This window comes from Peromyscus leucopus, chromosome 6 (assembly GCF_004664715.2).
Source record: "Peromyscus leucopus breed LL Stock chromosome 6, UCI_PerLeu_2.1, whole genome shotgun sequence".
NCBI lineage: Eukaryota > Metazoa > Chordata > Mammalia > Rodentia > Cricetidae > Peromyscus > Peromyscus leucopus.
Genome location: NC_051068.1, coordinates 66006508 through 66029899, shown reverse-complemented (window position 1 = coordinate 66029899; position 23392 = coordinate 66006508). Strand labels below are relative to the sequence as shown.

The window sequence follows — 23392 nt, the reverse complement described above, 5'->3', positions numbered from 1 at the left end:
GTTTGGGATGCTTTGAGCAAAGTTCCTGAAAGGCGGACGTCTCTATGACTCCTTGTAAGGTCATCCCCATGGAGGGTGGGGGAGGCTTCCAGCCCTGGCTCCTTGGCAGCTCTTCTGGTCTCTCCATCCCTGAGCTCATGTGGATCATCAGCACAGCAGCCGCTTCCCCAGGCTCCCGGGCTCCACCTCTCCCTCCAGCCTGTTCTCAGCACAGCAATATTCCTGTGAGGGTCATGCCTGCCTCTGGTCAAGCTATCCCAATGGCTTCTCATCCCACACAGAGCAAACTCCAGGAGCTGGCCTGTGGCCTAAGAGGTTCCTGGAGGCTTGGCTCTGACACCCCTGTCTTTAATAACCACCCTCACCATCCTCACCGCGTCCCGTAAGCCGCTGTGTGCAGAGGGTTAGCGGTGTGTGTGTGTGTGACATATGCTAGTGTCAGTGTGGGTGTACAGAGAACACCTTCAGATATCAGCCCTCATCTTCCACCCTGTTTGATCGAGGGCTGAAGGGTCTGCAGTGAAGAGTGGGGATGGGGAGGTGAAAGTGTTCCGTTTCACACACTTACACAATAAATTTAGTCGTTTTCACTGCCTAGGCCCCTCCCTCGCCCCCTCCCTCTCCGACCGACACCATGTCTTCTTGTACATGGCCCACTGAGTTCAGCTGGAGTGGTTTGCCTGAGTGTGGGTGGGCAGTTCCTCAGGGCCAGGGTAACCCGCCAGTGTCCACACCACTGGAGATAGCGACACTCCCCCTCCAGTAAGTGCTCACCTTCCACTGTTCCCCGGGAGGCGTGGGGCCTCATGCCCCTCAGGGAATGTTGAGCTGTGTGTGCCGCAGTCATATCGTGTCCAGCAGACATCTTTTTCCTGTGGATTCTCTCCACCCTCCTTGTGCAGTGCCCTCTGGGCCAGTGTTAGGGCAGTCGCAGTTGGGGCCCATACTTCACCTACTCGCAGTTGGGGCCCATCCTCCATGTACTCTCTGCATTTTGGCTGGTTCCATGTGTCTGCATTCACCACAGCCCGCTGCCGCCCGCACTAAGCGTTTCTGATGAAGGGTGGACGAAGCTCTAAATGTAAATGTGGATGTTTAGAACTAGGCAGTCTCGTGCGACTGTTAGTTAAACAGTAGAAGCAGCCTCATCTGTGGGGCCCGAGTATTAAACTTTCTTAGCAGGAATGGGATGCGGGGGCAGAGTGTGGCTCCCAGAGCAAGGGCGTGGAGCTGAACGTCTGAGTGCGAGTTGAACCACGTGCATGCCTCACTTTCTCTCTGCACCGCAGCCTCCCGCATTGGTTGCTTTAAATGAGCAGGATCGGTTAACTTCCAAAGCCACCAGCTTCCCACTGCAGAACGCGGGTTTTCTGCTGCCTGCCCTTGAGCGACACGACGGTTTCTACTGCCCCTGCTGGACAGCTATAGACATCAAAATCCAACTTTGTGTTTCCTTCCCAAAGCGTTGGTACCATCCAGTGCACCTGAGCTCAAAACAGCAATTATCTCCGGTGGTGGCGCACGCCTTTAATCACAGCATTCGGGAGGTAGAGGAAGGTGCAGCTCTGAGTTTGAGGCCAGCTTGGTCTACAGAGCGAGTTCCAGAACTGCCAGGGCTACACAGGGAAACCTTGTCAGGAAAATCCAAAAACAACCAAAAATAAATAAATAAATAAATAAATAAATAAATAAATAAATAAATAAATAAATAAATAAATAAAAAAAAAAAAAAAACAAGACGACAACAAAAACAACCTACCACAAAATCAATCATTAAAACAGCACTGCCTGTCTCTTAGCTTGATTTTCCACGTAGAAATAATCTCAGCAAATATTATACACAAAGGACTTGAAACCACAATACCCAAGAATTAGTAACTGTCACGACACAGCAATCCTATTCTTGACTAGCTACCAGGAGCAGAGACAATGGAGACTACACAGGACCTGTGCACACAGGCTCACAGCACCTAGCTGTAGCAGTCCCAACTGTATCACCTGCTAATAGAGGACACCCAGTGACGCAGAAACCTTACGGTGAGGGAAAGAAGATAGACATATGTCGTGGAATATTATTTTAACTGGACAAAGATGTGTTACATTTGTTTATGCTGCAGAATATAACTGCGTAAAGGTGTGTTACTTTTGTATATGCTGCATTTGTTTAATGATGTAAGGATGTGTGTTTAATTATGACAAGATGTGTTGCATCTGTTTCACCTTGCCTGCCTAAGGCACCTGATTGGTCTAGTAAAAAGCTGAATGGACAGCTGGGCAGTGGTGGCGCACGCCTTTAATCCCATCACTCAGGAGGCAGAGGCAGGCAGATCTCAGTGAGTTCGAGGCCAGCCTGGGCTACAGAGTGATTTCCAGGACACCCAGGACTGTTACACAGAGAAACTCTGTCTCGAAAACCAAAACCAAAACAAAACAAAAAGCTGAATGGCCAACAGCTAGGCAGGAGAAAGGATAGGCGGGGCTGGCGGGCAGGAGAATAAATAGGAGGAGAAAAATCTAGGCTCGAGAGGGAAGAACAAGAGAAGGGGAGAGAACATGGGCCATGCCAGAGGCCAGAAGCCAGGCAGCCATCAGTCAGCCAGACAGACAGCAAGAAAGTAAGACAAGGTCAAAAGCCCTGAGGCAAATCGTAGATGAAGGGAAACAGGTTAAGTTATAAGAGCTAGCAAGAAAAGAGCTAAGCTAAGGCCAAGCATTCAAAACTCATGGTAAGTCTCTGTGTCATGATTTGGGAGCTGGCTGGTGGCCCCAAAGAAAAAGCCTGGGACAGACACAAGTGAGTACATACTGTATGATTGCATTTACACAGACGTTCCAGAAAAAAAAAATCTAGTGACAGAAAACAAATCAAAATTTTCATGAGCTTGGGTTAAGGGTGAGAATGGAATCCGGGTCCATTATTGCAGAGTGGATTAGATAAACTGGGGGGAGGAGGGGAATGGTCACTTAAAATATTCTATGTATGTTCTAAGCGGGAGGGGATTGTGCTGTGGGATCCCTGTGGGCTCAGAGAACTTTTGTGAGTCTCACCTTCTGCCACGTGGGTCCCTGGGATCAAACTCAGGTCATCAGGTTTGGTGGCAAGTGTCTTTACCAACGGGGCCCTCTCACCACCCCAGAGATTTTTTTTTTTTTAAATTTTGAGACAGGGTTTCTCTGTGTAACAACAGCCCTAGCCGTCTTGGAACTTGCTTTGTAGACCTGTTAGCCTCAAACTCACAAAGATCCACCTGCCTCTGTGCTGAGATTAAAGGCTTGCGCCACCACACCCAGCCAGAGATGGACATTTTAAGCCATGCTCTTGTTGGGATGGTAGTTATACTGACGAGCACATTTGTCCAAACCAATGAAACACCATGCTAAGTGGAACAAGCTAGACGTGGAGGGACTAAGACTGAGCTGGGGTATCACGGCTGACTTCATGATGGTTAGCAGGACCAGGGGATGTAGACTGAGTTTCAGTTTGGGATGAGAGAAAATCTCTGGAAACTGATAGTACCAAAGGTTGCACACGTGTGAAGTACTTGATGTCACTGAACTGTTGGCTTAACATTTGTTGAAAGGATAAAACCTTATATTTTGCCACAAAAAAAATTTTAGGACACTACTTATCAAACCAAGTGGGCTCGTTTTTATTATATATCCACCACGGCTAAATAAAGGTAGCCCTGCCCCTGAGAATTCAACCCAGGACCCGCAGCATGAGCCACACCCACAGTCCCAAGTGGTCTTTGCTTTACACCCTGACTAGGGTGGGTCGCTGAGTGCTTCGGAGCAATCATGGATCATGGATGGACAGCAGCTCAGATCTTGCCTTGGCCTCTGGATATCGCAGCATCCTGCTTCAACCCACGCAAAAAAAAAGGTCGCAATGACCTGACCGGACAGGCGGGGGCGCCCCTCCGCCGAGGGCCGCCAGAGGGCGCCGCCGGGCAGGAAAGAGGGGCGTCGGGTGGACAGCGACGCCGGGAGCGGGCGCTGATCGTGATCGCAAGGCTGTCAGGCTGGGCGGCTCTCCTCGTCCACTTTCGCAGACAGGCGTGCGGAGGCCTGACCCCACCCGGCCCGGCTCCAGCCTCCCTGCGCGGACTTCCTGCCTGGGCGCGGGCGGAGGCCCACCCCCTTCCTGCCTGTGCAGCCAGCTCTGTCGGCTAGCGGGACCCGTCGGCGGTGCACACGCCGCGCCGCCGCGCAGCCGAGCTCCGAGCTCCGAGGCAGGTGAGTGACCAGCCCAGCCCTGGGCTCTGGAGCCTGAGACTGCTGGGATGGAACCCAGCATAGCGCTGAGTGGAAAGAGGAGTTGGGGGGTGGAGGGAGTGCGAGCCGTCTAAGTGGAAAGAGAAAAGAGAAAGGAGAGAAAGATAATAAATAGGAGAGAGAGTGGAGAGAAAGATCTGCGTAGAGAGAGCTGTCTGAGTAAAAAGAGAGAGGAGGGAAAGGAGAGAGCGAGCAGACAGGGAGGGAGAGAGAGAAAGAGAGAGAGAGAGAGACAGAGAGACAGAGAGAGACCCACCTAAGTGGAAAGAAAAGCTACTGTGGTTGTGAGGATTAGGAACCCAGGGCCAGCCTGGGGGAGTGTTCTCTTCGCCCAGGGAAGGCAGCCTGGAAGGCTCGCCCCCGGTTCCAGTGTGCAGGTTGCTGGAACCTTGGCGGTGCTGAAACCCTGAAAAGGAACCCTAATCCTTGTCTCCCCTCCATCCCTCAATTTCTTCTTTCTGGAGGCACTAACAAAACACTGTACCTGTTTCCTTCTGTGGTGGAGGGAAAGCATGGCTCCTGGAAAAGGTCTCTCTGTTCAGTGTTGGTAGACTTGCAAGTCCCTTCCCACCTTGTGGGAGAGAGGTCAGCCACGGGCACCCATAGCCTCTGAAGGCTCTCGGCCTGGGGGATGTGGGCCCCTTGCCAGGCCCTGGAGCCCAGGAGCCCAGGCTCCAGCAAGGCCTCTCTCGCTTCTCATCCCCATTTCCAGCCTCTAGCCGTGAACTCGTGACTCCCTGGTTTGGCGCTCCCTGCCCCAGCTGGGGACTGTGACCCTAGTCCCAAGAGATGGGAACAGCATGTGCTGGCTGAGACTCCCAGGCTCAGCCAGGCCTCGGCTCCCGGCAGGGCAGGATCAGGGGTCAGTTCTCAGCCCCTGCCTGTGCTAAGCCTAGAGGGATGGAGGCTGTTCTCCAAACCCAGCTCCACCCCATAGCAGCACTCTTTGTGTGTGGATGGGTGAGGTGGGTGTGGACAGGCCTCCCACCCTCCCAGTCTGTCCCCCGGCTGCTCTCCAACAGACGACCTCTGCCAAAGCCTGCCACCATATCCCTGCCGCCTCCCCGTTTGTCCTTTTCTTCTCAGTGTGGGGTGAAGAGAGAGGATTGGCTTTTGCTTCTCCGCTCCACACCGACGTGCCCTATCAGACTGTCCCAGAAGAGGAAACCCTCCCCAGGCACGCCGCTCCGGCAGCGGGAGACCTAGAGGAAGAAAGATAGGTAGGTAAGAGGCTCTACAATATCTTGACTCCTCTGAAGAAGCGCCCTGTGGCCTCATCTCCAGCCTGGTGCAGGTGGCGGTGACTCCTGGTACCTGCTCTGTGGGGGACGCTAGCAGACGGGCAGGACAGGAGGAGAGGGGGTAGACAGACGTAAACACAGACACAGGCCACACCAGACACACAGACGGGGGAGACGAGCCCCAGGGGGAGGACTGTGGATGTAGGAGAGAGGCTGAGGACAAAGATCACAGGCTGAGGAGAAGCCGCGGAGATGGAAGGGAGGGAGGGCACTCATGGTGGGCAGGCCTGGTCCAGCGCCCTGCTGTACTTGGGTGGCTTGTGTGCTGAGGGACACAAAGTGCCCCCTTCATCTCTGAAATAGGAGGCGTAAGAGCTAAGAGGAGGAAGAGGTTAGTCCTCACTGTGTCTCCCCAGGGTGATAACTAGTGTCACACACCTGCACACAGCCTGGAAGCAGGATCCTGAGTGTGGGCATCTTCCTGTGGCTGCCCCCACCCACAGAGGGGCATCCGGGACTCAGTCCCTGTGTTTGGAAGACTCCGTGGCCCCCAGATCCAGGATGAGGACTCCTATCTAGTCCATATTCCCTACATGCTAGGTGACTCAGAGCCTTGCATTTCTGTACCCTTGTCCCCGTCCCCCTCAGCACCGGGGAACTTGGATGCCAACCCTGGGGAGTTCCTGACCCAGGCCGGTATGGCAGAGGCGGGGCCAGCTTTCATTCACCCCACGGTGTTAGTCTTTTCTGCATCTGCTTTTTCTCTTCCCAGTCACACAGCACCGTGTCTGGGGCTCTGGGAGGCCTGAGGGGAGCCGAGGGGAGGCCACAGCCTCTCTGGTAGGCCTCAGAAGGAAAGCTACAGTGCTCTGTACTCAGTTTGGGGTGTCCACCTGCTGGGGTTAGGCACCCAGGTGTGTGGGAGAAGGGCCCTGTCCAAGCCAACTCTGACACAGTGGCAGACAGCCGTGGATAAGCGTTATGGGCAGGCTAGGGTACAGCTCACTGGTGTAGCATTTGCCTAACATGCTCAAGGACCAGGGTTCCACTCCCAGCACCACCAAGCAAGCCCAGACCAGTGAAAGAGTCCACTGTGGCCCTGGGCTGAGTTTGGAGGAAACATGGGTCCATGCCAATGTTGGAGTGTGTTGTACATGGGGAGGGGAGACTGAGAGCAGGCTGGTGGATGTAGCTGCCCCAGAGGGCTGTCCCTTAGTCCCTCCCTAGACTACAGTGTTCTGTCAGCCCCTAGAGTGGTCTGGGTTTGCTCTACCTGCTCCCAGAGGAGGGACACAGGTACTGACTTTGGCTGGGTCATCCCCCTGTGTCAGGGGGAGCGTCCCACTTGGAGCCAGGAGGCACAAGCAGACTCAAGGAAAGCAGCCAGAACTGTTGGGCCATGGGAGCCATGCCCGTTCAGTCCACAGGGCAGGGAGGGATGGGGAGGCTTGAACACCGAGGCACTTCTTGGTGGAGGCTGCTCTTGAAGGCCGGGGGCAACTGGACATCCTGAGGAGGCTTGAGCAGAGACGGCTGCATTGTGAGAGGCGTGTGGGGCTGTTGACTTCAGTGGCTGTCACAAGGCTAGATGCCTGGTGTAGCTGGCCTTATTGTAATCGAGAGCCACAGAAGGTGGTAGAAGGGGGCAGTGGTCAGAACGGGCCCTCTGTGCTTTGCTTTGTTTTGTTTTGTTTGTTTGTTTTGAACTCCAGCTCACTCTGTATGTAGCCCAGGCTGACCTGGAATAAATTACCCTCCTACCTCCACCTCCGGAGTGTTGGGGTTATAGGTAAAAGCCATCTTGCCCCGCCAGAATTAGAATTTCTGGAGGGCATCTCTGCGTGGTGGTAAGGAAGGCAGGCCAGTGGGGAAGCTGCCTTCCAGGCGTGTCCCAGTCTGGTGGCCAGACAGCCCTTGGGTGAGAGGAAGACCCTCCACGCCTCCGTGGGTGAAAAGAGCCGCCCCTCTCCAGGTGGTAGCCAGGGCTGGGGCGGGGACTGGTTGGGATTGTGAGTCAGATTCCCTGCTGGTTCTCTGTTTCCTGATGAGTAAACAAGGTCCGTGGTAGACCCTCCAGCCTCCGTTTCCTGAGGCAGTGGCAGGCCAGCCGCTCACCCCTGCCCTGCTCCTGCTGCCCCGGCCTCCAGTCTGCCTCTCTCAGGCTTCCTGTTCCTCCATCCGGCAGACATGCCTGGCGTGCCGAGCCCGGCTAGGCTGGATGTAGGAGGGGCCCTGTGTGCTTGGGGAGACCGTGGTGTGAGGTGCCACCGGGCAGTCAATGCTGGCAGAGTTCTCTTTTGGGGGAGAACGTGGAGGTCTGGGCTGGGGTCTCACTCCTGGTTGGGGAGGACCACGTCAGCGAGTCTTGGCGGCAAAGACGGCTCAGGAAAGGGCAGAGAGAGACAGGGACTCAAATGCCCACCTCAGCACAAAGCTAAGCTGCAGGGCAGCATGGGTGTCCCTTTGTCCTCCCCTCTTTGGGAGGCAAAAGGTGTTGTGTGTGGGGGAACATACCACTCAACCGTCTGTGACGGCCTTGACAGAAAAAGGAGAATGGGGGACTCACCCACCAGGCGAGCGATGGAAGGGAAGGGTGCCGAGGAAAACCAGGAGAAGGTGTGTGAGGAACGTGCCAGGCTTTAAACAGTCCGTTATGAGGGAGGCTGATGTGTGGATGGCGGCTCAGAGGGCCCAAGGGACTTAACCAAAGTCACACAGCTTGTGACAGGGACAGAACTAGAGTCCCTGGACTACAAAATGGAGGTGGGGGGGGGCAGGTATCAGAGAGTTGGGGTTGGTACTGCAGGTGAGGGAGGGGAGGAAATCCAGGGATCCTGCCCTGTTACTGGCTCTAGCTCGAAGATGCACCTGGCAGGCAGCCCGTCATTCTGGGGGATCAGGTTCTGGCCTCCTCCCACCCCCTTCTTCCTTTCTCCCAGTCAGCATTTTCAACCCTGTTTATTCCCGGATCATCGTGGGGGTTCTTGAAAAAGAAAAAAAAAAACCACCCCAGTTTTTCCTGGAATGCATGCCAGGGAACACAGGGGGTCCTGTGGATGTTGGGTATAACTACTGTGGATGGAGCAGGGCATGTTACAGATCGGCCCCAAGTGTACCACCCCGGTTAATCTTTACGGTAACCTTGTGGCAGGGCATGCTACCATTCTCCGGAACTGGGATAAAAGGACCAGAGGGCAAGGGTTATCCCACGCTACACCAGTCCTCAGAGGGTGAGGGAGCTGGGAAAGGCCTGCAGACGTTCCCACGTTGTCTTCCACCGTTCCCGTTTGCCCTTTTCTGGTTAAGGACCCCTCTTCTCCCAGCTCCCAGAGGCCCTAGACTCACTTCCTCCTCCCAGAGGCTGGGGTGCAGGGAGGGTAGGGGGGCTCTTGGAGAGGGGCCCTGTGGGACTTGGAGGCTGAGAGGCAGGAATGTAGCTCGCAGCCTTGCAGGCAGGAAATGGAACTGAGCCTGGCCAAGAGCCCAGCAATTTGCATGTGGAGGTGGGAGAGAAAAGTTGTTCGTTTTGACTGCCTTCAGTGCGGTTCCCACGCCTCTGATCATGTTCTAGTAGCTGCCTCCCCTCCCCTCATCCAGCCCTTGGCCCGCTCCCTACTCCTATAACTGGGCCTGTAAAGATATCAAGCCCCTGGGTTTCCTAATCCCCGTCCAGAAATAAAACTATTGGGAGGCCTCTGCTGCTGCTGGAGCACCCTCTTCTGACACCACTGGCTGTGGCTCCGGGGCAGACTCCTCTATTTACTGAGTCTGCTTCTTCCTCTGTGGACCGGGAGAGTAGCACTTTCCACGAGGCTGATGGAGAGGTGGCCTATGGGAGTCTCTCCCTGCCTGCCTGACCCATCTCAGAACAGTACAGGGCCACATTCTAACTGTTGTGAGGGGAAGCCCTTGGTCAGAACAGAAGCTTCCTGGGAGATGGAGGCTGAGCAGAAGGACCCGAGAGGGGTCTCCTGGGGCAGGGAGCCAGGAACGAAGGACTAAGCACCTTGATGGGTGTGTAGTCATAGAGGCTGGGTGCTACTGGGACTGGAGAGTAGCTGGAGGCTCATGGGACAGGCATCAGCTGCACCAGCTCCCCTCCCCCCCCCCCCCCCCGGGGGGAAGCCAACTTTGGAGGCTTTGGGGTCCTCATCAGGCCTGTGTTTATTTCTCAGGCTGGGAATGGTCAGGTAAAATCCTTCCGCTTTCGGCTAGGACCCCCCCCATCTCCCCTCCCTATTGTCCACCCACTGGTCTCTGCTGGCTCCACCTTGGCTTCTCGCCCTGGACAGCAGAGCAGCTGGAATCTCCTCCACATGGCAGCCCCACCCCGAAGGCCTCTGGGAAGAGGGAAGGTATAGCCCTTCTTCAGGCAGCTAGCTGCCTAGCAGAGTTCCAGTTGGTCATCTCCGTAATACTGTACCCCCTGTTCTGTGCAGGGCCATCCTGAGCCCCCAGATGAACTGAAGGGGGAGATGGGGCAACACTTGATACTTGTGGCCTGGGGGTAAGGGCAGGTGAGCCTGGGAGGGCTTTATGCAGCCCCAACCCAACCTTCTTTTACCTTATTCAATCTTCCCGATAGGGACTCTAGGAACAGACAGGATAGGGCAGCGCCCTGAGACCCATGGGTGACTTCGTAGGTGAGACTGCATCCTGACTAGAGCCCAAGATTCTGGAAGAATGGCGTGTGGAACAGACTCAGAGCAGGGGCAGAGATGTGGAGAGCTCTGGGTTCTGCCCATGGCCCTGGCTGTGGAACACCCTCGGGGAGGTGGGAAAGAGTAGCTTGGACCAGTTTGAGCCAACCCTGTGGTGGGCAGTGCGTAGGGCAAGGTTGGAGGAGACAGTCTGGGACCCTTGAGAGAAGGGACTGACTTTGTAGGCTGGGGACTTGTTTGCTGGATCAGGTTGTGAGTAGCAGTGGGTACCTCTGACCATGGTGTGGCTCCCTGGGCACGTCCCCGTCCCCTGAGGCCACGATGCCAGCCCAGTAGCCAAGCCAGCCAAATGGGAGCCCTTCACACCTGACAGGGTGGTATGGAGTGGGGAGCTAGCTGGGTTTCCTCTTTTAAGGATTTAGATCCTGAGCACTGGGATCCCCAGGACATCATCTGGCTCCCCAGGCCCGTGCTGGCATCACTGGTGAGATATTTGGTCGACTGAGACTTGGCTAGAGGTGCAGCTGGGGCCCCGGGGATGTGTGGGGTGTAGTGTCTCTGGCCCATTGATGGAGCTGGGAGTTTGCTCTGGGCAGCAGTAGCATGGAGCAAAGGGGATGACGGGGGGGGGGGATTCAGCTATTAGGGGGTTAAAGTTGGGGGTGGGCCACAGTAGGGAACTGGGCTCAGTCAGGGAGCCCTATGTTAATCTGAGAAGAAGGTGCCCTGGCTGAGCTGAGAGAATCATGACCTGGAGAATATGTGGGTGGGGGTGGGGGGCCAGGGATGGGGCTGCAACAACATTCCAGAGATACTCAGGGGTGTAAGGGGCCAGTAACTGCGACCTCTCTCCTCCGGAAGAAAAAAATTACAAGCAGATGTGGGTATCTCTGGAGAGTTGAGCAGGGAGCCTGGGCAATAGCTGTCAGCTTTTCCTCAGCCTGGGAGGTCAGAGAAAAACCCATCCCATCCGGGGTCCTGACTCTTCCCACCCTCGGGGGGTGAGGCCTAGGTGTGGAGATGAGGAGGAGCCAGGTTCCTTGAGCTATCAGAGAAAGATGGAAATTGCCCCTTGGGGCACACCAGTGGCTGTGTGGTCGCCCAGCCACAGCCACACTGCCATCCCGTGGCAAGAGCCTCCTGACAATACTTCATTAGCGTGGCGTTGGCTCCCGGCTGCCCACATACAGTGATGGAAACTTGCTGTCCGTGGCATCCGGTAGTGAACTGTCCTGGCCATTCGAAAGTTCTCTCGGACTGAGCCCAAGTTGGCTTCCCTTAGAACCTCCTTCATCGGTCCCAGGTTCACACCGTGGCAGTTCACACCGTGGCACACCTTTCAGTGTCCTTAGTATTTATTTGCTAGGCCAGGGGGTGGTCAAGTGATGTAGTGAACGGTACCAGGAGGCTCTAAAAGAGATGAGCATGCCGCCAGCCAGTGTGTGTGTGTGTGTGTGTGTGTGTGTGGTGTGTGTGTGTGTGTGTGTGTATGTGTGTGTGTGTGTGTGTGTGTGTGTGTGGTGTGTGTGTGTGTGTGGGTGTGTGTGTGTGTGTGTGTGTGTGTGTGTGTGGTGTGTGTGTGTGTGTGTGTGTGTGTGTGTGGTGTGTGGTGTGTGTGGTGTGTGTGGTGTGTGTGTGTGGTGTGTGATGTGTGTGTGTGGTGTGTGGTGTGTGGTGTGTGTGGTGTGTGTGTGTGTGTGTGTGTGTGTGTGTGTGTGTGTGTGTGTGTTTGGAGGTGGTGGGGTGGTGGTGGGGGGAGCTGTCAGGGAGCAGACAGAAAAGCAAGGTGGCACAGAGTTCCAGGAATAACGAGGGCTGGAGTCAGAATGTTCAAACTGAGCCGAGATCCGGAGCCACGGAAGTGTGCTAGGGTCACTGTTCTGGGGTCCTGGGGGAGCTGGAGCCCCGCCCCGTGGACCAGAGGACCACGGAGGCCGCGGGCTGGTCTCTTCAGCATGCCTGCTTCTTGCCTCTCTGCAGATGCGTCCTTCCGGCTGCTGGCTGCGCTGTTCAGTGGCTGTTTGCCCTGCTGCGGGCCTCTGTGATGCGGCCTCTTCTGCGGCCCCTGCTTCTCCTGGCCCTCGGCCTGGGTCTGGCCAGAACGCTCAACTCCAACGATCCCAATGTCTGTACCTTTTGGGAAAGGTGAGAAGGGCCCCGAGCTGGATGCTTGTCCCGGATGAGCGGCTCCTCCTAGGAATCTGTTTCTGGTCTCTTCATGCCCCTCCATGGCCTTTGACCTTTCCCACCTCTGCCCTCTCTCTGCCCTCTCTCTGACCCTGATTTTTACCTGTCCTTGTCCCTGGATCCCTGTGGGAGGGAGCCATGTAGTGTAGCCCAAGCAGAGGGGCTGGCTGGGGTGGGGGTGGGGATGGGGAGAAGGTAGGGACAGGACTGGAAAACGGGGCCCAGGCTAGCCAGAAGTGCTTTAGTCCATGGCTGGGTCAAGATTGAGCAGTCAGGTTCAAGCTTCCCACATCGGGAGGTGTGCGTGTGTGTGTGTGTGTGTGTGTGTGTGTGTGTGTGTGTGTGTGTGTGTGCGCGCGCATGCATGCGTGTGTATGGCTTCAGCCCTTAGGATGAGAAACAGCTATGGTGGGAGGAATCCTAGAACATTCCAGTTCTAGAAGGAGCCCCTAGACAAGACGGGTGGGGAGTTGGATGGGGAAGCCCAGAGACTGGGGTCCTGGTTTTCGGCATGGTGAAGCCTGGCCTTGGCTCTCTGCGGCACCCTGCCCACGCTGGCCAGGGCTCTCCTCGGCCTGACTGTTCTCATCCCCCAGCTTCACCACCACCACAAAGGAGTCCCACTTACGCCCCTTCAGCCTGCTGCCAGCCGAGTCCTGTGACAGGCCCTGGGAGGACCCCCACAGCTGTCCGCGGCCCACGTGAGTGCTTCATCCTTCTATGAACCCGGGGCTGGCCGAGCCCTGATCCCGCTCGGAAACTTTGGTGCTCAGAGGTCACTCTGACCTCAGAGGACACTCTGACCTCAGAGGACACTCTGACCTCAAGGCATTCGGCTGTCCAGTGTGGGCACCCAGGCGGCCTGTGAAGGTGTGTCTGGTTCCGTGTGTGTGTGTGTGTGTGTGTGTGTGTGTGTGTGTGTGTGTGTGTGTGTGTGGCTGACGTGGGACAGAAAAGGGACGCCCGCCTCCGAGCCCTCCAGTGCCTCACTGAGGTGTGATGGGCGTGGGAGGGGGAGAGGTGAGGTGGCCAGGGCCTCCGCGAAGAGCACTGATGGCCACCTCCTGGGCCACTGCAGGGTCGTCTACCGGACCGTGTACCGTCAGGTGGTGAAGACCGAATCCCGCCCACGTCTGCAGTGCTGTGGGGGTTACTATGAGAGCGGCGGGGCCTGCGTCCGTAAGTCTTGAGTTGGGCCAGGGTGGGAATGGGATGGGAGGGACCCATCCGTCGGGACTTTTCCCTGCCCTAGTAAGGGGTATGGTGGGTGGGGTGCTGCTGTCTGCTCCTTTAGATCCCCCCCTTCGGCAGTAGCTGGGGTTGGGGTCACAGGGCTGGGAGTGGAGGCCGGACCTACTTCCCTGTTGTCCAGTCTCTTGTCCCCTAGCCTCCTGTGAGCCTGTCTAAGGACGGGCCCCTGCCGTCCCCTGACCCTTCATTCAGCTCTGTCACCAGGCTCTGCAGGCCGGCTTCCTAGCCCGACTTAGCCCTCACCTCAGCCCCTACCCTTTCTGACCATACCTCTATCCAACTACTCACTTGAGGACCCCCCCCATTTCCCAACAAGATGTTTAGACATGTTCACAGAGAGGGGCCAGGGAGCCTGGACCCCTGGGGTCGCTCCCCACGTCTTCATCTGAGATGGAGCTGGGGACTGAGGACCTGCAGGTCCCTGGCATGGGAGGGGATGGCTCTGGGCGGGATGGAGGCTTCTTCTCATTCATCCCATCTCTGGCCAGCACTCTGTGCCCAGGAGTGTGTCCACGGTCGCTGTGTGGCGCCTAATCGGTGCCAGTGTGCCCCGGGCTGGCGGGGTGACGACTGTTCCAGCGGTGAGTTGTTAGTGACTCAGATGGCTTTTTATTGGTGTCCGCTGCTGTTAGCTGCCCTTTCTGGAGATGGGGTAGAGGGTATGGGTGTGGGGGCGCTAAGACTGGGTCCAGCTGGAGGCTAAGTGCCCGGTGACTCCCTTTCATTCTGTTCCACAGAGTGTGCCCCAGGACAGTGGGGGCCCAGGTGTGACAGGCTCTGCCCCTGTGGCAACAGCAGTTCCTGTGATCCCAAGAGTGGGGAGTGCCTTTGCCCCTCTGGCCTGCAGCCTCCCAGCTGCCTCCAGCCTTGCCCTCCTGGCCACTATGGTCCGGCCTGCCGGCTTGGTTGTCATTGCCATGGGGCATCCTGTGACCCCCAGAACGGAGCCTGCTTCTGTCCCCCCGGGAGAACAGGACCCAGGTGTGTGACGGGGCCGTAGACACCGGACCGTGCATGGGGAAATGATGGAGTTGAGAGGCCAGGATCTTAGTCCGGCTCTGCTGGGTCCCAGCCAAGCCGCCTCAGGCAGCCATCAACGCCTCGTGAGCTGTTCCTTAGAACAATTGCCACAATCACAGCGCGAGGGAGTGTGTGAGTGGTGTGTGTGTGTGTGTGTGTGTGTGTGAGAGAGAGAGAGAGAGAGAAAAAAAGAGAGAAGAAGAAGAAGAGATGAGAGAGAGATGGAGAGAGAGAGAGAGAGAGAGAGAGAGAGAGAGCCTGTTGTCGAGCGAGGCTGACTTGAGGACTTAGGCAGAACTGCTTGCAAGGTCACACGCGGACAGAGAGTTGGGGTGCTGACCTCTCCAGGGTAGAAAGACTGTAGCAGGAGCAGATGCGAAGAGGGGACCCTCTGAGCAGGCGGAGGAGGGGCCCACTTGCTCTCCCCACCTGCTGATGTCGGGGTGTCCTTGCCATTTACCTGCCCCAGAGGCTCCTGCTGTGCGGGTAGCCAGCCTTGGGGAGAACAGAGGGCCAGCTGAAGGTTTTTCCTGATGACACTCTGACCTCACCCCTGTTCCACAGCTGTAATGTGCCCTGTTCACAGGGCACTGCTGGCTTCTTCTGCCCCAGAACCTATCCTTGCCAAAATGGAGGTGTCTTTCAGGTCCCCCAAGGCTCCTGCAGCTGCCCGCCGGGCTGGATGGTATGAAGGGGTGCGGGGGCTGTGTGCATGGGGTTGGGATTCCCAGGAGAACTCTGAGGGTGGCTCTGGACAGGGCTAGGGGCCAGTGGTTTCATGAGATGGGCCCTCAGAACCCCAGTGAGGTTGGAGGGCTTTGAGTAAATGGGGGTGTCCAACAGCCTGTGGCCATGAGAAGGGGATTAAGTGACTTTTCACCCACCCACAGGGTATCATCTGTTCCCTGCCCTGCCCAGAGGGTTTCTATGGACCCAACTGTACCCAGGAATGTCGCTGCCACAACCGTGGCCTCTGTGACCGGTTTACTGGGCAGTGCCACTGCGCTCCTGGCTATATCGGGGACCGGTGAGCTCGTGGCTCTAGGGAGCTGGGGTGGGGTGGGCCAGGAGGAGGTGGAGCCCAGTTTATACAGCCGTGCTTAACCCGGTACCCAGGTGCCATGAAGAGTGCCCCGTGGGCCGCTTCGGGCAAGACTGTGCTGAGACCTGTGACTGCGCCCCTGGTGCCCGTTGTTTTCCTGCCAATGGCGCGTGTCTGTGTGAACACGGCTTCACAGGCGACCGCTGCACGGACCGCCTCTGTCCAGACGGCCTCTACGGTCTCAGCTGCCAGGAGCCCTGCACCTGCGATCTAGAACATAGTCTCAGGTGGGCTGCGGGGAACGCGGTCAAGGGAGACAGAGAAACAGAAAGCACCAGGGGATAGCTAAGGGCGGCATCAGTGCCACAGAAGGATCGAGGAGGGGTCTAGGGACGGGGCGGGGCGGGGCGGGAGCGGCTGGGCGTTGCTCCTGGCCCAGCCCGGCTCTCCGGAGGCTCCCACGGAGCCCCTTGGCTCCCTACTCGGGCTCTGCAGAGGAAGGGACTCCTGTCATACGGCTCCCCTCCTGCGCCCACAGCTGCCACCCTATGCACGGCGAGTGCGCCTGCCAGCCGGGCTGGGCCGGCCTGCACTGCAACGAGAGCTGCCCACAGGACACGCACGGGCCCGGCTGCCAGGAGCACTGCCTGTGTCTGCACGGTGGCGTCTGCCTTGCCGACAGCGGCCTCTGCCGGTGCGCACCCGGCTACACGGTGAGGCTGCGCCCCGCCCTGGGGATAGGAGGAGCGGGGTGGAGCCTGGACGGCCCCTCACTCATGCGGTCCCTCTGCTTCCAGGGACCTCACTGCGCTAACCTCTGCCCACCCGACACGTACGGGATCAACTGCTCCTCCCGCTGCTCCTGCGAAAATGCCATCGCCTGCTCCCCCATCGACGGCACGTGCGTCTGCAAGGAAGGTAATGGACCAGGGTCTTTGGGAGGGGGCGGGGTGGGGGTGAGGAGGGCACCAGGGCAAAACTTACTGGAAGTGGGCCTGTGGGAACGGATCCGGGCTGGTTCCTGCTAGAACACTTTATTTCTTTGTCCTCTCTCATCCTGTCTTTCCCGCCCCCCTTCTCCCTTTCCCGACCTGCTTTTATTTATTTATTTTCAGACGAGGTCCCACTATATAGCCCAGGATAGACTCAGAGTCCAAGCACCCATCCTGCCTCAGCCTCTAGTGCTGGGATCACAGGCGGAGCCCAAACGCCCTGGTCATTTTTTGCTTTTCTCTAGGCTACAAACGCCATACTTGTCCTTACAAGGTGTAGACCAAAAGATACCTCTATGATGGACATTCCCACCCTCAGGTCCATAGAAATGTCCCAGTACTGTACCGGGGAGCTCTCCCAAGGGCTGTCCTCTGGGGCAGGTAAATGGCAAGGACACCCCGACATCAGCAGGGGGGGAGAGCAAGTGGGCCCCTCCTCCGCCTGCTCAGATCCTGTGGTATAGACTCAACCAAGCATGGAGTCTTCAGCCCCCATTTTCCCCTGTCATCCCACAGAGGGCCCGTGGGCTCCACTCTGAGCTTGGGTTTGTTGTCAGCCTCCTGTGTTCTGTAGGAGAGACAGAGGAGGCCCAGGTGGGGTGGGAGAGACAGGAGGTCCCCATGGGTTAGAAGACAGTGTTGGAGGCCCAGGCCAGGTGACAGCCATAGGAGGCCCAGACAATGGCTTGCTCATGTGCTTTTCCACTCATGCCCAGCTCACAGCATGAAGCTGGCACAGCCCTTACCTGCTTGCCTTCTCTAGGTTGGCAGCGTGGTAACTGCTCCGTGCCCTGTCCCCCTGGCACCTGGGGCTTCAGCTGCAATGCCAGTTGCCAGTGTGCCCACGAGGGAGCCTGCAGCCCCCAAACTGGAGCCTGCACTTGTACCCCTGGGTGGCACGGAGCTCACTGCCAGCTCCCCTGCCCGGTGAGTGACCACAGCCCGCCTGCCTGGGGGAGGGGAGGGCGCAGCACCCCTCGGGCTGACTAGCCTGCTCTCCCCTCCTCGCCCTCTCCAAGGAGGGGCAGTTCGGTGAAGGTTGCGCCAGTGTCTGTGACTGTGACCACTCGTGATGGCTGTGACCCTGTTCATGGACGCTGCCGATGCCAGGCTGGCTGGATGGGTGAGCGTTCCGGGTGTCTAGGTCTCCGGTCTGCGGTGGAGTCGGGAGCGTACGCCACAGGAGATGACCCTTAGCTGTCTCCCACAGGCTCACGCTGCCACCTGCCTTGCCCCCGAGGGCTTTTGGGGGGCCAACTGCAGCAACACTTGCGCCTGCAGAAATGGGGGTACCTGTGTACCCGAGAACGGCAACTGTGTGTGCGCGCCGGGGTTCCGAGGCCCGTCCTGCCAGAGGCGTGAGCGCGCTCCACCCCCTCCTGTTAGCAGTGCAGATGCAGGAGCCCCGCTTGGGTTCTGCCTCTGCCTCCCATCTCCGGGAGAGTTAATCCAGGGGGAGGTGGGAAGGGAGACCCCGGTCACGCCACCCCCCAGTCACCATGCCTCCCCTTCCCCAGCCTGCCAGCCCGGTCGCTATGGCAAACGCTGCGTGCCCTGCAAGTGCAATAACCACTCTTCCTGCCACCCTTCGGACGGGACCTGCTACTGTCTGGCAGGATGGACAGGCCCGGACTGCTCTGAACGTGCGTAGCAGCTTGTGTGGGAGCAGGTGTGCCTGCTGCCTGCCCGGTCCGGGCTCTGGGCAGACACCCCCCCCCCCACTCACCTTAGTTGGTTATCTGTACAATAGGAAAAATCCTGCCATCGCCTTTGTGCTGGGAACTGGTTTTAGTGGAGGATGCAGCAGCGAACATGTCAGAGGGAGAAATTTTCTGCCTTTCTAGAATCTGGGAAGAGCAGGGTATTTATGGAACAGCAAATCCCCAAAACTTACCTCTTGAACATATTATTTTCTCTTCCTAAATATATATATATATATATATATATATATATATATATATATATATATATTTAAACTATTTAGCCAGGCGGTGGTAGCGCACACCTTTAATCCCAGCACTCGAGAGGCAGAGGCAGGCGGATCTCTGTGAGTTCGAGGCCAGCCTGGTCTACAGAGCGAGTTCCAGGAGAGGCTCCAAAGCTACACAGAGAAACCCTGTCTTGAGAAACCAAAACCCAAAAACAAGAACAACAACAACAACAACAACAAAAACCTATTACTTTTATTCTTTGGAGAGTTCATACGCATATACTATGTGTCTTGACCAAATCCCACTCCCCCTCATAACTCCTAATATGTCTTTCTCCTACCCAATGTCCATTCCTTTTCTGTAACTCACTGAGTCCAGTTTGTTTGCCTGTGCGGGTGTGGGGCCATTGACGGGAACGTGGGTCTCCCTCCCCCAGCAGCCATGGCTGCTTTATATCTGTCTCACATTATTTAGATTGTGTGTCATCTCCCACATAGCTATACGATGATAAAGGAGCGACTCCTCCAGGCAGCAGAAGCATGTTTTGAAGGGAGAAATGGCTGCCCAGAGACCGCACTTCTGCGTCAGGGCGTAAAGGAGCTCTGGGGCAGTGGTTTTTGTTTGTTTGTTTGTTTGTTTGTTTGTTTTGTTTGTTTGTTTTCTGCATAGAATTCAGTAGTGTCTGCTATTAGATTATTGGCTAGGATCACACACAGAGATAACGTATTAGGCTGTAATCCCAGTACCCAGGTAGGAGACAGATATTTGAAAAGAGAAAAAAAACAAGCCCCGTGCTGAGCCCCCCCCCCGGGGGGGCTGTTGGGAAGTTTCTGGCTCCCCAGCACTGGGTACATTATTTTGAAATGGCTGTTGGGAGTCGAGAGCAGATGTCAAGTGGGTGGGTCAGGGTGGGTCAGGATGGCTGGAAATGAACATCTGAGTCATCAGAGTGTAGATGCCCCTCAGAGCCTGGGTGTCCCCAAGAAAAGGCCAAGCTGAAGACTTCAGAGGTACTGAGGGCTGAGAGTTCATGCAGAGGGGGTGACAGCCCCTTGTCTCCTGTAGCGTGTCCCCCAGGCCACTGGGGACTCAAATGCTCCCAAGCCTGCCAGTGTCATCATGGAGGGACCTGCCACCCCCAGGACGGGAGCTGTGCCTGCACCCCAGGCTGGACTGGACCCTACTGCCTGGAAGGTACGTATGGAGAGCTGAGTCCCTGAGTACACCACAGCCCTCATCCAGGAGGAGGCTGCAGTTTGCCGGCTCTGTGACCCCCCTACTTGCCTCCTTGGCTCTATCCAGGCTGCCCACCAGGAGTGTTTGGTGTCAACTGCTCCCAGGTATGCCAGTGTGGTCCTGGAGAGAGGTGCCACCCAGAGACGGGGGCCTGTGTCTGCCCCCCAGGACACAGTGGTGCACCCTGCAAGATAGGTGAGTCCTTGGACGCTTTGACGCTCCAAGGTGCTGCGACCCGGGGGCCCCCACACCACCTCTGTCTTCCCTGGAGTGCGCCCACGTCCACTAGCAGCACTAAACTGCCCATCTCAGTGCCTACTTTCATCTCACAGGAAGCCAGGAGTCCTCCACCATAATGCCCACCTCTCCTGTGGCCCACAACTCACTGGGTGCCGTGATTGGCATTGCAGTCCTGGGCGCCCTTGTGGTGGCCCTGGTGGCGCTGTTCATTGGCTACCGCCATTGGCAAAAGGGCAAAGAGCACGAGCACTTGGCAGTGGCTTACAGCTCTGGGCGGCTGGATGGCTCGGATTACGTCATGCCAGGTGAGCGGGGGCGGGGCTGAGGTGAGCGATGGGCAGTGGGGTGTGGCCGACGCTCCCCCCCCCCTCCGGGGATGTGGGGTGGAGGAATGGGAGGAGTCAGGGAGGCCAGGCGGCTGTGGTCCTGGCTTCCGCCTGTCTCCGAGCTACTTGGTACCCGTGTTTGTCCTGCAGATGTCTCTCCGAGCTACAGCCACTACTACTCCAACCCTAGCTACCACACTCTGTCTCAGTGCTTCCCCCCACCCCCCACCCCCTAACAAGGTCAGTGCATCGAGGGGGGTGGGCTCTGCATGTGGGTGGGGGCGCGACTCATTGCTCAGGAAAGCCTCGACCCTGCGCCTCTGGCCCCATCATTCCCCCGTCAGGTTCCAGGCGGTCAGCTCTTTGTCGGCTCCCAGGCACCCGAGCGGCCAGGCAGAGCCCATGGGCGTGATAACCACGCTACTCTGCCCGCTGACTGGAAGCACAGACGAGAACCCCAGGACAGAGGTAGGCGCTTGGAGGCAGAGGCTGAGGGGTTGAACGGGGGCAGCCTCCCCTGCTGGGTCGTCTTGATGGGGTTGGGATCGGGGAAGAGCCTAGTTCCAGAAGAGGCCTGAGAAGGGACCTGAGGTCTGTCCTCTCTGCCTTCCCTCAGGCTCCGGCCACCTGGACCGAAGTTACAGCTGCAGCTATGGCCACAGGAATGGCCCGGGACCATTCTGTCATAAAGGTATGAGCAGAGAGCCAGGGAGGGGCAGGGAAGCTGGGTCAGGGAGCCAGTGCCTCCAAGGAGCCTGATTTCCTTCCTTGACCCGCAGGTCCCACCTCTGGAGAGGGGCTGGGGGCAAGCGTTCTGTCCCTGAGCACCGAGAACCCCTATGCTACCATCAGAGATCTGCCGGGCCTGCCTGGGGAACCTCGGGAGAGCAGCTATGTGGAGATGAAGGGCCCTCCATCAGTGTCTCCTCCCAGGCAGCCTCTTCACCTCCGGGACAGCCAGCGGCGCCAACGGCAGCCACAGAGGGACAGTGGCACCTATGAGCAGCCCACCCCCTTGAGCCATAGTGAGCCCCCCCTGCCCCCGGTGCCCCCAGCAGGGGCTGCAGGGCCCTGGCATATGGGAAGGAGAAGGGCAGGGGAAGAGACGGAAACAGTGGCATGATATGGCAAGGGCAAAGCCTTTGGGCAGTTTGGTCTCAAACCAGGCAGGACACTGGGGGCGTTGCCCTGCTTCTTCGGGTCTGATCCTCACCCGAAGGTTGGGCATTTGAGATGGTGCTTGTATAGCACCAGAGGGGTAGAATTAGCATCCAGAGAAGTGGAGACCAAGTTGTGGGACAGCATCCTCACATCCTTTGAGGTGGACAGGTGGGGGTGGCTGGGAGGCAGAGGGCTTTGCTCAGAGCCGTCCATGCGGGCGCTTGGCCCAGCCAGCCCACGTATGCACATTGCCATTCACTTCTCTGTGGGTAGAAAGAGCCTGGAATAGGAGGGGAAGCCGGGGTGGGGTGGGTGGAGGAGTCACCTCATCCTGTCCTCTCTGTCTTCAGATCAAGAGTCTGTGGGCTCTATGCCCCCTCTTCCTCCAGGCCTGCCTCCTGGCCACTATGACTCGCCCAAGAACAGCCACATCCCTGGACACTATGACTTGCCCCGGTACGGCATCCTCCATCACCTCCACCTCGGCGCCAGGACCGCTGAGGAGACAGCAGGGGATGGGATAGTGTGCCCGTAGACCCTGCCGGGAGCAGGGACTGGACCGGCAGGCCGTGAGGAAGCACGTTTGACGGAGTGAACGGAGAGACGCTTCCACCAAGGGAGAGACACTAGTTGGCCAACTGTCCAACTCCTTTCTCCAACCCACCGTTCGAGTCCCCGAGGCTCTGTGGACATAGTTTGCTGGGCTGAGTGTTGTGTATATAAGTCTGATTTTAGATGGATTTTAAAAGTATGTGTTGGGTACCTTTTCTGTGTATATACCTAGGCGGGGCTCTGTGTGTGTGTGTGTGTGTGTGTGTGTGTGTGTGTGTGTGTGTGTGTGTGTGTGTCTAGTGGACTTCAGAAGGTGCCAGGCACAGGTTCTGCCTTGCGCACTTCCCAGGCGGCCAGCCTCCAAGCTTCAACTTAGCTCCAACAGCAGGTCCTTACTACCTGCCGCCCTTCCCGTGGTAATCCTCCATGTTTTTGCTCAGAGGGTTGCTCCCTGCCTGTGTGGTCCATCCTCCTGGTACTCCTTGGGCTACACACAGTCAATTTCCCCAGGCCTCAGTGGCCCTGCAGTCTACCTCTTCTGTCCCGTTCTACTCTTTTCTGGAGAGAAGGCTATCTGCCATCCTTCTTCCTCCCCCAGGGACTGGCACTTCTGAGTTCAGCCTTCCTGGGCTACTTGCTGACTCCTGCTTGTCCTTCACGCACCCCACAGAATCCCTACCCCACCCCACATCTCTTCCTTTGTAGCTACTGTTTCTTCCCCGTGTGCACCTGCAGAAGGCAGGGGTGGTGCCAGGCAGGACTTGGATTTTTTTTTTTCAGTTTGTTTTTGAGACATTGTCTCTCTATGCAGCCCTGGCTGTCCTGGAGCTCACTTTGTAGATCAGGCGGGTCTTGAACTCAGAGGTCTGCCTGCCTCTGCCTCCTGAGTGCTGGGTTGAAAGGCATGTGCTAGCTCAGGCTGCACTCTGATGTGATCTCCACGGTCCTAGATCAGCCCCTCCGCCTCCCCCTAGCAGGGAGGTGGACCGCAAGCTCCCTGGATGCAGGACTCCGTGTTTATGCTCACTGTTGGTTTCCCTTGGCACATGGCAGTCAATAAATGTTCCTTTCAAAGCTGAGTGGCTGAGTGATATAGTACCAATGATAACTGCGGTAAATACCAGTTCCTGCGTTCGCAGTGCCCCTCGGAGCCTCGTTTGGAGATCTCAGAAGTAGCTTCTCTGCAGGGAGCAGCTCATCAGGGCTTGAATTCAGTGCTGGGGGCCATGAAGCGGCCGGCACTGAATGGGGTGCCAGGCTAGAGGAAGCAAAGCAAC

General features: G+C 57.2%; 1 protein-coding gene across 1 annotated transcript; it reads left to right on the top strand.

Moving 5' to 3' along the window:
* Positions 1–4061: 4061 nt before the first annotated feature.
* Pear1 (platelet endothelial aggregation receptor 1) lies at positions 4062–23194 on the top strand. Its single transcript, XM_037206750.1, is given in 28 exon segments — positions 4062–4236; positions 5362–5495; positions 12158–12322; positions 12961–13065; positions 13443–13543; positions 14104–14196; positions 14353–14596; positions 15200–15320; positions 15526–15662; positions 15752–15964; positions 16216–16390; positions 16475–16595; positions 17433–17596; positions 17689–17739; positions 17741–17792; positions 17880–17902; positions 17904–18027; positions 18187–18312; positions 19666–19794; positions 19903–20031; positions 20169–20381; positions 20553–20614; positions 20616–20642; positions 20747–20870; positions 21019–21093; positions 21182–21427; positions 21914–22012; positions 22015–23194. Coding segments are annotated over 26 exon segments (3105 nt in total). The 5' UTR covers positions 4062–4236; positions 5362–5495; positions 12158–12221; the 3' UTR covers positions 22065–23194.
* Positions 23195–23392: the final 198 nt, after the last annotated feature.